This window comes from Dreissena polymorpha, chromosome 11, assembly GCF_020536995.1.
Source record: "Dreissena polymorpha isolate Duluth1 chromosome 11, UMN_Dpol_1.0, whole genome shotgun sequence".
NCBI classification, from domain to species: Eukaryota; Metazoa; Mollusca; class Bivalvia; order Myida; family Dreissenidae; genus Dreissena; species Dreissena polymorpha.
This window is the reverse complement of record NC_068365.1, coordinates 43,625,202-43,640,794: the sequence shown is the minus strand read 5'-3', so window position 1 is coordinate 43,640,794 and position 15,593 is coordinate 43,625,202. Positions and strand designations below refer to the sequence as shown.

At 39.0% G+C, this 15,593-nt stretch overlaps 1 protein-coding gene and 1 long non-coding RNA gene across 2 annotated transcripts; both read left to right on the top strand.

Moving 5' to 3' along the window:
• The first annotated feature begins 241 nt into the window (after positions 1-241).
• Positions 242-4,720, top strand: LOC127850036 (uncharacterized). Its single transcript, XR_008035005.1, has 2 exons — positions 242-3,219; positions 3,359-4,720. It is a non-coding gene; the product is annotated as an uncharacterized LOC127850036 (long non-coding RNA).
• A 3,574-nt stretch (positions 4,721-8,294) lies between these two features.
• Positions 8,295-9,128, top strand: LOC127849792 (uncharacterized). The gene has a single exon (XM_052382544.1). The coding sequence runs from the start codon at positions 8,295-8,297 to the stop codon at positions 9,126-9,128; it is 834 nt and encodes a 277-aa protein (XP_052238504.1).
• Positions 9,129-15,593: the final 6,465 nt, after the last annotated feature.

Below are 15,593 nucleotides of genomic sequence, written 5' to 3'. Positions count from 1 at the left end.
CAAGCCATATCAGTAAAAAGGTGATAAGCGTTTATTATTATCCCCCGCCATAGGCGGAGGGATATTGTTGTGGCACGTCCATCCGTCCTTCCATCTGTCCGGCACTTTTGTGTCCGGAGCCATATCTTGGAAGTGCTTTGGCGGATTTCATTGAAACTTGGCATTAGTATATATATGGATAAGAGGATGATGCACGGCAAATGGCATTGTACACCATCTGTTAATAACGGAGTTATGACCTTTGTCTCTTGAAAAAATGGGCACTTTTGTGTCCGGATCCGTATCTTGTAAGTGCTTTGGCGGATTTCATTGAAACTTGGTATGAGTATATATATGGATAAGAGGATGATGCACGGCAAATGGCATTGTACACCATCTGTTAATAACGGAGTTATGACCTTTTGTATCTCGAAAAAATGCTTTTTAATATAATCTTAGAGCTTTATCTCCATTAACACGTGAGTCAGAGCCATGCAATTTGCCATAGTTGTTCTCAATTATCTGGGGGTGCTTCACATTCAACACCCATAATCCTAGGGGCTAAGGTCTAGGTCACACATTGAGGTCAAAGGTCACAAATTTGATTAATTATTCATTATTTAGTCATTCCTTTACTATGCATCAAGGGATTCTATAATAACTGTCCACAATTGTTCTCCATTATCTAGCTGCATGTCAAATATAAGATCCAGGTTGCTAGGGTCATGGTCACACACAAAGGTCAAAATCACACATTTTCATTGAATATGCCTTATTTGGTAAGGATTCTACCATACTTAAATGGATTCTCAAAATGTCCTGATGTAATTGTTCTCCATTATCAGGCACAACCCTTCACTTATACCTTTTCTTTTAGTTCTACACCCATCCATAAACAAACATATTTGGCGGGGCATATCAATTCAACGAATTTGCTTGTTTTGTACTAAAATTGGCTTTATATCTCGACTTTACTCCCCACAAGTTTTCTTAGTTGAGCTGTAATTAGGTCATCCTGCTAAGAAATTTTGCAGTGAGTAAAGTCCATATAAAGAGTGAATATTGATACAACATTAACACTAGTAACTATCTTGCTGATATGACTGGAAAGTGAGTGGCATTAAAAAAATTAACACAAGTAATAAAGGGTACAACAAAAATTCTTGCCTCGGCATGGACGTCGCCATCTTGACTATCACGTGATTACCTTCTCTGTATATGATGGATGGAGATCTGTTATGTTATATATTTTATCGACATTTTGTGTGTATTAGATATGATAGTTGAAGATCTGTAATGTCATTTAATTAACATTGTGTGTGTTTTCCAGTTTTGTGTACAATCTAAAGCAGAGGAGTTTGTGCATACATGTATGTATGATATGTGTGTAATATAAGCAGCGTCATGTGAAAATGGGTCTTATGCCATATGTTTTCCATTGTAGTTCTGGGTATCAATTTGTATGTATAAAGTTGCACATGATGTTACATCTTTCTGTGAAGCTTTTAAATTGTGTTGCTGTTTGAAGCTCCACTTATCACCAAATAATCTGAGCTATAATGCTTACCTATTTGTCTGTGTCTGCATAATGCTGTGCTGAAGGTTAACATGCAAATACACATTAGCATTCTTTCTACTACAGGTATTCACTTAAAACTTCATACATGTGTTTGGAGTAATTGTGTGAGGACACAGACCTAGGCCCTTAACTCTGATCTACAATTTTGCAGAATTTTGCCAGTTTTTTCATCATCATGAACACTAACCAAGGCCTGTAATTCTGACCTGCTATTAAGCAGAAATCTGGCCCTGTTTATACATAAAAATATGTATCAATGTTTGCTTGCAACAACTCGTTTCTCTACGTGACATGCAGAATATGTATAGAGGAATTGGCTGAAATTGTGTGTGTAGCTAGCAGACATTGCTTGCCAAGTTTATTAAATTAAACTAAATTTATTGGTAAAAAATTGAAATCTAGTTTATTGGCATGGTATTTTTTCATGTTTTAATTAATAAATTTCAAGTTAAATTGACATATACTATATACAATATATCTACTACAGATTATTCTTCAAATGTGTCTTTGGGTTTATATATGATGTGACTGACAGAAAATGAACATTATACTCTCAAAGGGAAGAATAGTCAAGCATGTTTTCTTGGAAGAGCTCTTTTTACTTTGTTTGTATGAATCTGATTTCTTTTAAGATTGTAACCTGGTTTAATTTCAAACCAGTTTCCATGTATGATATTAATAGCTTCCTGTATGATGTTAACAGCTTCCTGAATGATGTTAATAGTTTCCTTGTATGATGTTAATAGTTTCCTTGTATGATATTAATAGTTTCCTTGTACGACAATAATAGTACATTGTTATGTGTTGCGTTAAAATGCTATATACATATTTAATTGTGATTACAGTTGAATTTGTATGCCCCTTGGATCGAATGATCGGGGGTATATTGTTTTTGGCCTGTCTGTCAGTCATTATGTCTGTCTCTCCCAAAAATAAAACCTTAGTCATAACTTTTGCAATATTGAAGATAGCAACTTAATATTTGGCATGCATGTGTATCTTACGGAGCTGCACATTTTGAGTGGTGAAAGGTCAAGGTCATCCTTCAAGGTCAAAGGTCAAATATATTGCTTCAAAGCGCAGTAGGGGGCATTGTGTTTCACAAACACAGCTCTTATTTACAGCTAAGTTAGATTTAGAACTTAATTCATATGAGAAACTTCAGGAGTGTTTCACTGTCTTAGATGTTTAACTTGAATGTTTTATTACTCAGTGTGTTTAGTATTTAGATATTATGACCCACATCATGCAAAAATGGGTCTGGTCGGGAGCTACGCTGAGTGCTTTAGAGTCACACAAGATTGTCATAAGCTGGCAGTTTAGCCCCTGACCAGACTGTGCATTGGCACATTTTTGCACGACATGGCTGTTATTTCATTACAAAAATGAATTCAGAGTTTTTTAAACATACTTACAATTACATTATCAACGTTAATGGGATACTTATTGTGTCAGATCATTTTTAGCTCGGCTGTTTTCGGAGAAAACCCAACGTATTGTCATAGCCAGCTCGTCGTCCTCCGTCAGAGTCTGCCGTAGGCGTCATGCTAAAACCTTAACATTGGCTCTAAATCAAAGTGCTTCCACCTACAATTTTGAAACTTCATATGTAGATGCTCCTTGATGAGTTCTACACGCCACACCCTTTTTTGGGTCACTAGGTCAAGGTCACTGTGACCTCTTATATAAAACGTTAACATAGGCTCTAAAATCAAAGTGCTTCCACCTACAACTTTGAAACTTCATATGTAGATGCACCTTGATGAGTTCTACGCGACACACCCATTTTTGGGTCACTAGGTCAAAGGTCAAGGTCACTGTGACCTCTTAAATAAAACTTTAACATAGGCTCTAAAATCAAAGTGCTTCCACCTACAACTTTGAAACTTCATATGTAGATGCACCTTGATGAGTTCTACACGCCACACCCAATTTTGGGTCACTGGGTCAAAGGTCAAGGTCACTGTGACCTCTAAAAAAATAATTAAAAAATTCTGACAAGCTTTTGCAGCCGAGCGTTGGCACCCGTTATGCGGTGCTATTGTTTAACACAATATCTACAATATTTAAACTTTTCCCATCTATTTTATGACTTAGTTTTCGATTTTACTCTTATGTGAAAGGTAAGATTTTCGATATCTTTTAAAAAAGAACATGAAAAGTGCCAGTTTAATTCCTTGGGGAAAAGCAGTGAAATGTTTTAATTTTTAATATAACTACAGATACTTTAATTGTGCTTAGCTTGGCTGTCTGTTTGACAATATTGTAAGGCTGTTTAGAGTTCTAAACATGAGTACTGTTTCATAATGACTGTACAGTTAGTGCAGTGGGTGATACAAGCCCTTCACCACATAGGCTACCTAGTTCACTAACTGCTCTAGGAAAATGAGAGTTTATGACCGTGGTAAGCATATGTGGAAGGTGGGGTTTCCTACAGGTACTTGGGTTTCCACCAACAGCACACTACCACACTTAAATTAGATATCTTAACAGTAAAATCAAAATAGCTGGTAATTGCAACTAAAATGCCAAATTCGTGTAGTAATATAATGAGGGAGCAGTGCCGAGACACAATCCCGATCCTCACATAAAGCAGCCTTTGATGACAAAGGACCTCATAAACATTTTAAATACACAGACAGACACTTCCATAATGTAAATAGTAATGAACAAAAAGCTATAAATATGAGAAGTGTCCTGCGAAAATGGGTCTTAAGCCATATGCAACCAGCGAAGCTCCAGACCAGCCTGCACAATTGGGCAGTCTGATCTAGAGCTACGCTGTCCGCTGTAAAGTCACATAAGGGTTGGTTGTCTCGTAAGCGGACATCATAGCTCCTAACCAGACTTCAATTGTGCAGACTTTTTTGGAGCTTTGCTTGCCTGGTATGACATAAGACTCATTTTCTCATTATAACTCTCAAAACATGCACTGTTTATATAACAATAAATGATTGGTTTTGGGTGTTAAATATGCAGTATTGTGGCTATTTTTTGCTAGATTGTGGTGCATAGTTCGCTTCCCCAGTGTGGGAACGAGTTCATGTGCAATAACATATCGAAATGTGTATTATATTTTAAGTTATATATTTGTTAACTATTGTTAACGGATCATGGACTTGTTTAAAAGTCATGACCAGCTAATAAATCATTTCTATGAACTGTTGTTGTGTCTGTTGTTTTATGGTATGATTTGCTTGTGGTAGATGGTTGATGTTAAACTGGATTTTGGAAAAATGCTTAAATCATCCAGCTTTATTCATGGGAAACATCCAGTCAGGGGCCTGACAAAAAGTGTAGGCAGAATTCTCGAGAGGTCTCGGTATACATTTTTGGTCATATGGTGTCTTTAAGGTGCATTTGTGGGTACATATTTAGTATATATCTATTTTTTGTCTTCTTTATTTATACAATAAAATAAACAAATCAGGAAATCCACAATTATTAAACAGTGATGTATTGTTATTTATTAAAATGTTTTCAATATAACAAATTATAGCTATCAATATTTATTAATATCTCAGTTAAGAAGTTTAGAAAGCATAGCATTTAGTTTTGCATGCCAATTAACATATCTGAACAAATAATGGTTTAGTATATGATACAGAAACACATATAATAGTTTGGTTTGGATTTAAGATATTTCTTAATTTTACAATATGTAAACAAGAAAATAATATTCAGTCACCTGTTAACGTTGTAAACGTAAATTATGTTTAATGATATTTATACTAAGCCTAACCTTATAAATAAATGCTTAGACAAGTAGTCACAATAGCAGCATCTTAATTCAATGCTCAACATACAATGGCCTGTTAAGACAGCGCCACTTGTAATACACATTAAATGACGACGGCATCGATTAACTTAACCAAAAATACTTGCGGGATCAATTTCATAGATATACAATTAAAACAGTATTGTTATTTATAGATATAAAAAATCTTATTAGTAAGTTTTGGGCCCACCTGGTAGCTCAATGAAACTAAGACTTGCACTATAACCAGTACATCTGATTATATTGTGTTGTTAACCTTTTTAATAGCCCACCTGAGCACAAAGCGGTCATGGTAAGCTTTATGGTCACGTTTTGTCCGTCTTCCATTGTCTGTTGTCCGTCTTCAACATGGACCTTGTGACCATTCTAAAGGCCACATTTAGTGACCAATCTTCAAGAAACTTGATCAGAACATTTGTCTCAATGATTTTTCGGCCATATTCGAGACTGGATTATGTGGGGTCAAACAACAAGAGCAAAATTAAGTCAAATTCAAGGCATGTTCATGAGTTTAAGGACACCAATTGTTGAAGATTTGACCCAAATTTAAGCAAGGCCTTCATATACTTAGAATTTACTTTCTTATCAATGTTTCATGAATTCTGAGTCATTAATGTGTCATCTAGAGTGGTAATAAGACTTAAGGACCACCAAGTTCTTTGAGGCACATGACTAGAATTGAGCTCAGCATAGAAAAAGTACAAACAATTTGGACCAAGTTTCATCAAAATTGAGTCATAACCTTTTTTTTATCAAGATTGGTAACGATGTTGTTTTTTAGTACAAGATAAGTATTGATGCAAAGCATCAAAGGGCGTCGGTGTAAAAGGCACTCAATGAAGTTACATGGAACGATTTTTTTTCTACTGTAAATATTAATATATTGGCCGATTATTTTAAACAGAATAGAAAAAGATAACCATTATCTATGATTTTGTGTTATAACTCCTAAATAACCATTATCTATGATGTTGTGTTATAACCCCCACAATAACCATTATCTATGATTTTGTGTTTTAACCCCCCCCCCCCAAATATTTCATAGTTCATTTTATTTACGTTGGTTTCCTTTTTTTTCCTTTTTTTACTGGCATCCGTGTGCAGTTTACATTAATGGAACAGAAGTGTGTAGGTTTTAAAAAGTCTGCTTCATCTTGTAAGCGTAATTTAATATTTTCTCAACTTCAAGGGGAGATGATTCTGAACTTATTCTTACATTGCTCATTAACAATAGGGGTTGAGTACTCATTGAAATGAAAACACTGTAAAAGTTTTAATGTGTTAACGAACCCCCCTCCACCCTCTCACACATATATTTAATGGGCATAATAAAAACTTAAAATGGTTACAATAAAACAGCATATTTATTTAAACTAAAATGTCTGCATCAAAACAAAAAAATAACATAGAACACAAATAAAATAATTTGATTCTTCTGGGGCTCGAAACTTGGGCCTCTTACATGTGAAGCGAGCGTGTAACCACTATACTACAGCTTGAAAAATCACCTTCTAACTAAGATATTAATAAGTGACTGTAGTGTAACGGATATCAATAAAGCAATTAACCGTGTAATCGCTGTCGTCTTGTAAAATTGAAGAAAATACGCGTTAACCAAAACTCGAACAGCAAAAGTCCGCCCTATTGTTAGAAAAACAACAAAATAAATATATTTTGATTGTTGGCAATAAATGTTGTAGTAAATCTGATAGGCACAAATGCAGTACTTATTTACACTAATCTACACAAAAAATCACCACTATGCAAGATATTCTGACAACAAAAATATATACATTGATCCGTATAATAACTTCTCCCATAAGCGAAAAAAACGTATTACATACGAGTTGCCGCACCTCAGTGCGACGCCAATAAATTTGATGAAGTAGCAATAACTCACAAAAAATCGACCGGGCAATATGTGCAGGTCTTCCATCTTTGAAAACACTGTTTTATCAAAAAGGGGTCCTACGATTAGAAGTGGAAACAAAACATTCATTAAAATGTCGTAGTTGTAATGAAAGAGTAATAACTTCATGAAGACGGTCATGTCATTTTTTTGTTTTTAATTGTTGATATATTATTTATTCTATAACTTATAGTTTGAGATATCAACTTTTTTAGTCTTTAAAAAGTGGTCGAAATCGACAACTATTTCCTATATGTCTTGTAGTGTAGTAGAATGCACCAAAAATGTAGGATTTCAAACAATATTATATGATTTTGTTATAATAAGAGAACAAATAAGTCTTGAACGGACTCAAATGGACGGATTGCATGGAATCAACACGGCCTGCCCAATCGACTTTGAATAGAGATGGAACAGTCACCTGATATTGTGGAGAGGTGTGTAAAAGCCAACGCGGTCTGCGCATCCTCTAAGGGAAGTCCAATTGCCAAAGTGTGAGGTCACAAACGACAGCGCTTAGCTGGTGTGGCTAGTGAGACGCAGGAGTACCCCAGTCTGGAATCAACCCACAGTACTGGGGAACTCTCCGTCAATGAGACAGCACATGCTGTCTTCCGGGAACCAGTAGTGGAAGACGATCCCCTCCTTGAGCTACTTCAGACACAAGGAACCCAAGATGCAGACCAGGCGACTGTTCCGGATAGACTTATGCAAGATGCTACCACTAGAATCAGGAAAGAAAGGATCATGTGGCCCAAGGCGTCCGAAAAATCATGGAAACAACTTGACGAGGATCTCGAAATCATCCTCGAAACATCCTTACAAGGATCAGTGGTTCGAAAACTCACCACCCTCACCACCCTTATCTACTCGGTAGGGAGAGAGAGGTTTGAACTTGAAGAGGGTGTTGCACGAAAAGAACCTCCAAAACCTAACAGACGGCGAATCTGAGACACGAACTCAGACAGCTGACCTCAAGATACCGAACCAGTTCACGCACGGAAAGGACTAGACTAACGCAACTCCGGCAAATACTACGGCCAGATCTGATGTCACTACGGAAAGCCGAAAACACAAGAAGGAAAGCCAGGGAAAGGGCAAAGAAGAGAGCAGCATTCACAGCCAACCCATATAAGTTTGCAAGATCCTTACTCGACAAAGAACAGTCAGGGAAGTTAGAAGCACCACTTGAAGAGGTTGAAAGATATCTCCATTCTACACACTCTGACCCCAATCGAGAGGAACTGCTAGGGGACTGTGAACGAATATACCCAGCTAAGGAACCAGAGAAGCCGTTAGATGTCTCGGAACCAACACTGGGGGAAGTAAAGGATACCAGGAAAGCAAGAAGCGCTTCAGCGCCCGGACCCAACGCCATCCCGTATAAAGTATACAAGATGTGCCCATTACTTCTGAAGCGGTTGTGGAGGCTTTTTAGGGTTGTATGGAGGAAGGGGGAAATTCCAGACGCATGGAAGAAAGCAGAGGGAGTATTTACACCAAAAGAGAAGAACTCCAAGACAGTCAACCAGTTCCGAACGATTTCGTTGCTCAACGTCAAGGGAAAAAATATATTTTTTGCTATTCTTGCAAGGCGTCTGACATCTTTCTTGACTGGAAACAAGTACATTGACACTTCAGTTCAGAAAGGGGGAGTTCCTGGTTTCTCCGGCTGTGTGGAGCACACCAGCGCAATCACACAGCTCATCCGTGAGGCGAAAGAAGGCAGGAAGGACCTTACCATTGTCTGGCCTGACTTAGCCAACGCGTATGGATCAATTCAACACCAGCTGATCTACACAGCCCTCCAGCACTACCATGTAGATGGCCACGTACAGAAGATCATCACCAGCTACATGGATGGCATCCGGCTACGGTTGTAAGTGACCAGCTAACTAGATGGCAGAATCGTGACAGGATGCACTGTTTCCGTGGTTCTTTTCATTATGGGGATGAACCTTCTGATAAACGCGGCTCAATGCGAGACGAGAGGTCCAAAGACGGAATCAGGAATCTATCTCCCATCTAGCAGAGGTTTTATGGACGACCTCACATTGTCGACTACAACGCCTATCCAAGCTAGGTGGATTCTGACGGCCCTGACAGACGTCGCTTCATGGGGAAGAATGAAGTTAAAGGCAGTCAAATCCAGAGCCCTCGTCATTAAGAAGGGACAGACAACAGAAAGATTCAAGCTCCACGTACAGAATGAGGAGATCCCGCTCATAGTGAAAAGCCCAATAAAGTACCTTGGGAAATGGTTTGACGCAAGTCTACGAGATCGAGACAGTGCCAAGAAACTCAAGCACAGGTAGAAGATGGCCTTAAGAAGATTGATCGCTGTGGACTACCAAGGAAGTTCAAAGCCTGGTTGCACCAGCAGGCATTGCTCCCAAGACTTCTCTGGCCACTGATACTGTACGAGGTTGCTATTACGACAGTCGAAGCCCTCGAGAGGACTACCAGAAGGCACCTCAGAAAGTGGCTCGGAGAACCGCCAAGTTTCACAAGGATTGGACTAACAAGCTGCAGCTCCCACTTTCTTCACTGGTAGATGAGTTCAAAATCGCAAAGACAAGACTTGTGCTGACTCTGAGGGATTCTCCGGATGAGTGTATTCGGGGAGCAGGGATTGAAACACGTACTAGCAAAAAGTGGTCAGCGACAGAATCTGTGAGCCAGGCAGAGAGCAACCTCAAGCACAAAGACATTGTAGGAGTGACTACCGTTGGACGTCAGGGGATCGGCGCAACCAAGACCGTATTGTGGAGCAGATCAGATCAGCAGGAGAGACGAGCAATGATACAGTCAGAGGTCAAAAGAAAGGAGGAGAGTGCAAGACAGGCTAGGGCAGTTGAGATGGGAGCGCAGGGAACATGGACCACGTGGAACACAACAGACAGGAAGTTGACCTGGGGAGAAATCTGGAAATACGAGCCACTGAGATTTTCGTTCCTCCTCAGGTCTGTCTATGACCTTCTACCATCTCCAGCCAACCTATGCCGATGGGGACTCACAACGGATCCCAAATGCAGTTTGTGCGACAGAATCGGCACACTAGAACATGTGCTGTCATCATGCTCTACAGCTCTGACACAGGGGAGGTACCGATGGAGGCACGACTAAGTACTCAGAGAGCTGGCTGACTGGCTGGAACGAGAGCGCAAGAAGGAACGACGGAACCACCCTTCTCATAAGCTCATATTAGTCCTTCAGCCAAGTACCCAAAATTGAGGTGGGGTGTACCAGTAAGGGGAGCAAAACTACACCTATATATCTTGGAAGATGCATGCTAGTAGCATGTGAAAATGGTTGATAACAGTCTGGTAGTGGCAGCTTTTGGTATTTTTTTCTCCTTTGAAGATGGGGCCTCAATCAGCTTAATTTTCATAAATTGTCTGGGAGAAATTGAACCGAAGTAGGGTCAATACAAAAATTGATACAAAACGTATTTTAACTGATCCTGGTAGGGTAGAAGGTCCTTAAAAACATATTAAAAGTTTACCACAATCGGACCTCCGGAAAGTTTTTTTTAAAGATGGCCGCAAAGATGGCCGCCAAAACCTATTATTGACCATAACTATGTAACTATCAAATCAAATTTGATGAATTTGGTGTTTATACTCAGGTTTCAAGGGGCAAAGAACACATAATGATCATCAAAAAATGTTTAAGTTTAATTAAGTTCACACAAATTCAACTTGGCATCGAACATGGCCGCCAAGATGGCCGCCAAAACCTATTTATGATCATAATTATGTAACTATCAACTTAAATTTGATGAATTAGTGTATAAACCCAGGTTTCAGGGGGCAAAGAACACATTAATATCATCAGACAAAGTGTAAGTAAATTATGTTACACAGAAATTTAACATGGCGTCCTAAATGGCCGCCAAGATGGCCGCAAAGATGGTCGCCAAAAAAATCAAAATGATCATATGTTACTATCCACTCAAATTTGACGATTTTGGTGTCTATACAAAGGAATCAGGGGGAAAGAACACATTAAGAGCATCAGACATTGTTTAAGTTGATTATATTACACACAAATCCAACACAGCGTCCAAAATGGCCGCCAAGATAGCCGCCAAAACTAATTTATGATTATAAACTATAACTATGTAACCATCCACTCAAATGTTGATGGATTTGGTGTATATACACAGGTTTCAGAGAGCAAACAACACATTAATATCACATTTATATCATCAGACAAAATGTAAGCTTATTATGTTGCACAGAAATCCAACACGGCGGCCAAAATGGCCATCAACACAATACGAAGGTCCATAACTTGTTACTCAAACGTTATGGTTGTTATGTAAAATGCCATAGTTTAGGAGACAAGAAACACTTTAATCGAAATGAGGTTATCGCTAAGGAGTTTAATAATCATAAAATCCAATTTACGACATTTGGAAGAGAAAATGAATCAGCACATGACTTAATGATAGGATCAGGTTTTACAAACTTCTGTAGACTTGATTGTTTACCGTTGCTGAAAATCATTGAAGATTTATTACAGCCTGAACAAGCACGAGTTCTTTCAAAAGGTTAATGTTATACACTTTGCGTTCCTTTGACTATTTATTTACATAAAAGCGGAAGTAGATGGTCTTATTGTCCCTTTCGGAGTAATGCAGGATCAAGGTGAGCAAATCTGTATCCTCGCCCACCAACGTTGTGGTGCTACGACGGGATCGTTATATTGTTTTTAACAATTTGAACGTCTGCATCCCCTGAAGACAGAACAACATAGCATCCCATTTTAGTCAGAGTTGTGCTGATCAGAGCAATCATGCCGGCCTTGTTTCTGTCACGAGACAAAAAGCCTTCCTTTTTTACATTCACGTTTCCGGTGCGCTTTGTCTTTGTTATAATCACCGTCTTCGTAGCCATCGAACCCCGCTGTCGCTTGTCTGTAATGCCTTTCACTGAATCTACATAAGACTCGGCGTTTGCGTTATATGAGTCGCCCTTCTCCATGGTCAACGATGCAGCAAAGTGCCACCATCTTGCATCTGTTTCATAAATACAGTTCATCACAGCCTCACATGATGTGTTTACAGAATATTATCAAATTGCCTGAGCGATCTGAGGCTTAACTGCTGTGCAAAGTATGTTCTTGGCTTCAAAGAAGGCAGCAGAATGGGAGCTCAGTTCATAAGACAATACGACTGCAAGGGAGGGATCTCCATAGTTTGACACCACCAGAAAACGCTGGAACAGAAGAGCAGGATCAAAAGCACTGTTAGAAGCGATCTTAACAGCCAAGCTATTCCAAAGAGATTTGGCTCTGTATTTACTCGTGAATTTATAAGCAAAGACTGACTTTCCTATGAGATCTCTTATGATCATTTTCCCAACCGCCTCAATTGCATGAACATTCTCATGTGACCCAGCCACTATCCCATTGACCATGTTTCTGAGAGTAGGGTCAGCTGTGTTTGGTGATCAGGTTGTAATCTGTGTCTGCATTTTCTCTAGATAAAAAAAATCCCCTTTAATGCACGCTTAAGTTGAGTCTTTATGTTGTGGACGTGTAGTATAGATCAGGTCTGTGTAATCCTGCATCGCACTGTTGTGCTCGGATGTTGCGGATAGGGTCCAAGGGGATTGCATTTCCTCAGTAATTCCACTGCCGCGAGTTAGACTACATGTGCTCTTTCATCAATGTTTGCTCAATAACATGATCAAGTCCTAGCCCAGCCCAGCACTGATGGCCCCTACAAACAACGTGAAAACCAATACCGAACTTTCGATAAACGTCCGGGTGCGTTTCCTCTAGGTTGCTTATTTGCTGCAGATATATGTAGTAATACGCAGATTGCAGGTAATGTATCCAGCAGCAGCAAAGATGGATAGCAAATTGGGCACTGCCTAATGCATCGACCAACACCCAGTACGATATGCTTTAATCAACACCCTTGAATTGTTAATCATAAGCTAATTATTCAGCCATACTATGCTTGTCTTTGAGGTCTGGGCAATTTCATGTTTCTACTTTTCTGTAGCCCTCTCGAGCTTGATCAAAATCGCATAACATATCACCTTTAGCGTCGTTTTGCCCCTGAAAAGGGAAGAGTACCAATCCTTGGCATGATCAAGCAGCATCTCAATGTCTGGATCTTCCTTGGTCATTTCGGCTGAAAGTTGACTGTGTATGCACTTTTCAACAAGAAGATGGCGCCGTAAAACCCTCTGGACAGCTTTTTGTGTCACAATGTACACAATTGCATTTCTCATTAGATAGCCTCAAGTATGTTTATGAGAGCGGTTTCTTCCATGAGGGATCCTTTGCCCCCCCCCCCCCCCCTCCCCCCGCAAGTTCATACGTTTATGAAACATCCCAAATTCTGATTAAACTACTTTGTGGCGCATCAATGATGATTTCGGCAGCTTTCCAATACAAGGGTTGGTCAAACGTTACAAAGGCGTGAAAGCTGTGGCAAGGTTGCAAACTAGTACTTATGTTTACAGAATGCACGCTTTGTCCCCATTGTACATATTAATCATAGGCAAGAGTTTGACTTACAACAGCCCAGGGAACTGGCTTTGCTGTTGCAAGATACGCATCATTCCCTGCCAATTCAGTGTTGCCTGAAAAATATCGATCCTCGTGTCAAAATCCAGAAATTGCGGCAGGTCCAAACTATGGCGTTTCACATAACAAGCATCACGTCAAAAGTAATGGACTTGCGGTCCTTCGTATTGTGTCATTGGAAGCCAGGTGCGATTTCTGTGTAACATAATAAACTTAAATTATGTCTGACAATCGATATGTGTTCTTGACCCATCGAAACCTCGGTATAGACAACAAAATCATCTAATCTGAGTGAATAGTTACATAGTTATGATCATTAATAGGTTTTGGTGGCCAAAATGTTGGATTTGTGTGTAATATAGTAAACTTAAACAATGTCTGATAATCTTAATGTGTTCTTTGCCCCTTGAAACCTATGTATATCGAACAAAAAAAATCAAATTTGTGTGGATATTTACATAGCTATGATCATTGATAGGTTTTTGCGGCCATCTTGGCGGCCATTTTAGACGCCATGTTGGATTTGTGTGTACTATTGTTAACTTAAACAATGTCTGATTATCTGTATGTGTTCTTTGCCCCTTGAAACGAAGGTATAGACACCAAATCCATTAAAGTTGAATTTGGATTTGAACGTTATATAATAAACTTATACAATGTATGATGATCTAAATGTTTTCTTTGCCCCTTGAAACCCATATAAAGCCATAAAAATAATCAAATTTGAGTGGATATTTACATAGTTATGATCATTTATAGGTTTTGGCGGCCATATTGGCGGCCATTTTCGATGCCATGTTGGATTTGTGAGTACTATTGTACAATTAAACAATGACTGATGATCTATATGTGTTCTTTGCCTCTTGAAACTTAGGAATAGACACCAAATTCATCAAATTTGTTTGTATAGTTACATAGTTATGACCATTAATAGGTATTGGCGGCCATCTTTGCGGCTATCTTGAAAAAAGCTTTCCGGAGGTCCGATTGTGGTAAACTTTTGATATGTTTTAAAGAAGCTTCTACCCTACCAGGTTCAGTTAAAATACCTTTTGTAGCAATTTTTTGGTTGTTGAAGGTGTTTTTTCATATATTGACCCCACTATTTATGAGGCTCGCTAGAGTTTAGGAACTTTTCTTGCAATCTCATTAATATTCATAGATATGCAAATGTACTAATTTGCATATTTAACAGCAGATCATACTAGGTAATAATCATAAACTTCATTTTAACACCAAACTTTTTTTTCTAGAACAAATTTTGAAGAAATATTTGAGAATTATACTAGCTTAACTATCTATTTAATCAAAGCCTGACGGTTGCCATAGAAACAGCTCAATAATAACTTATAGCTGCCCAACTGAGATTGTTATGACACATTTTGTTTCTTTATATTGAGTATACAATCAAGTAAGATAGGTGTTGTTTTGCCCCCCTGAGTGGTACACCCCAACCCATCTGGCTGATAGACTATATCTGTCGTGAAGACTCGTGAGACCAGTAAAACGCAAACGACACACAGGTCGTCAATCCTAGATGGCACAACAAGCTGGAACATGGAGGTGGATTTGGGGAAGAGACTTATATTCCCGGACGCGGTCCAGACGACCCTACGACCAGATGTCGTACTGTGGTAAAAGTCAGGGAAGAAGCATATCGTCATCGAGCTGACAGTACCATGGGAGACAAAGTGTGAAGAGGCTTACGAAAGGAAGAAAGCAAAGTACTCAGAGCTCTTAGATCTCTGTAGGCAACGAGGCTGGCGTACTTGGCTTTTCCCGGTAGAAATCTGCGCAAGAGG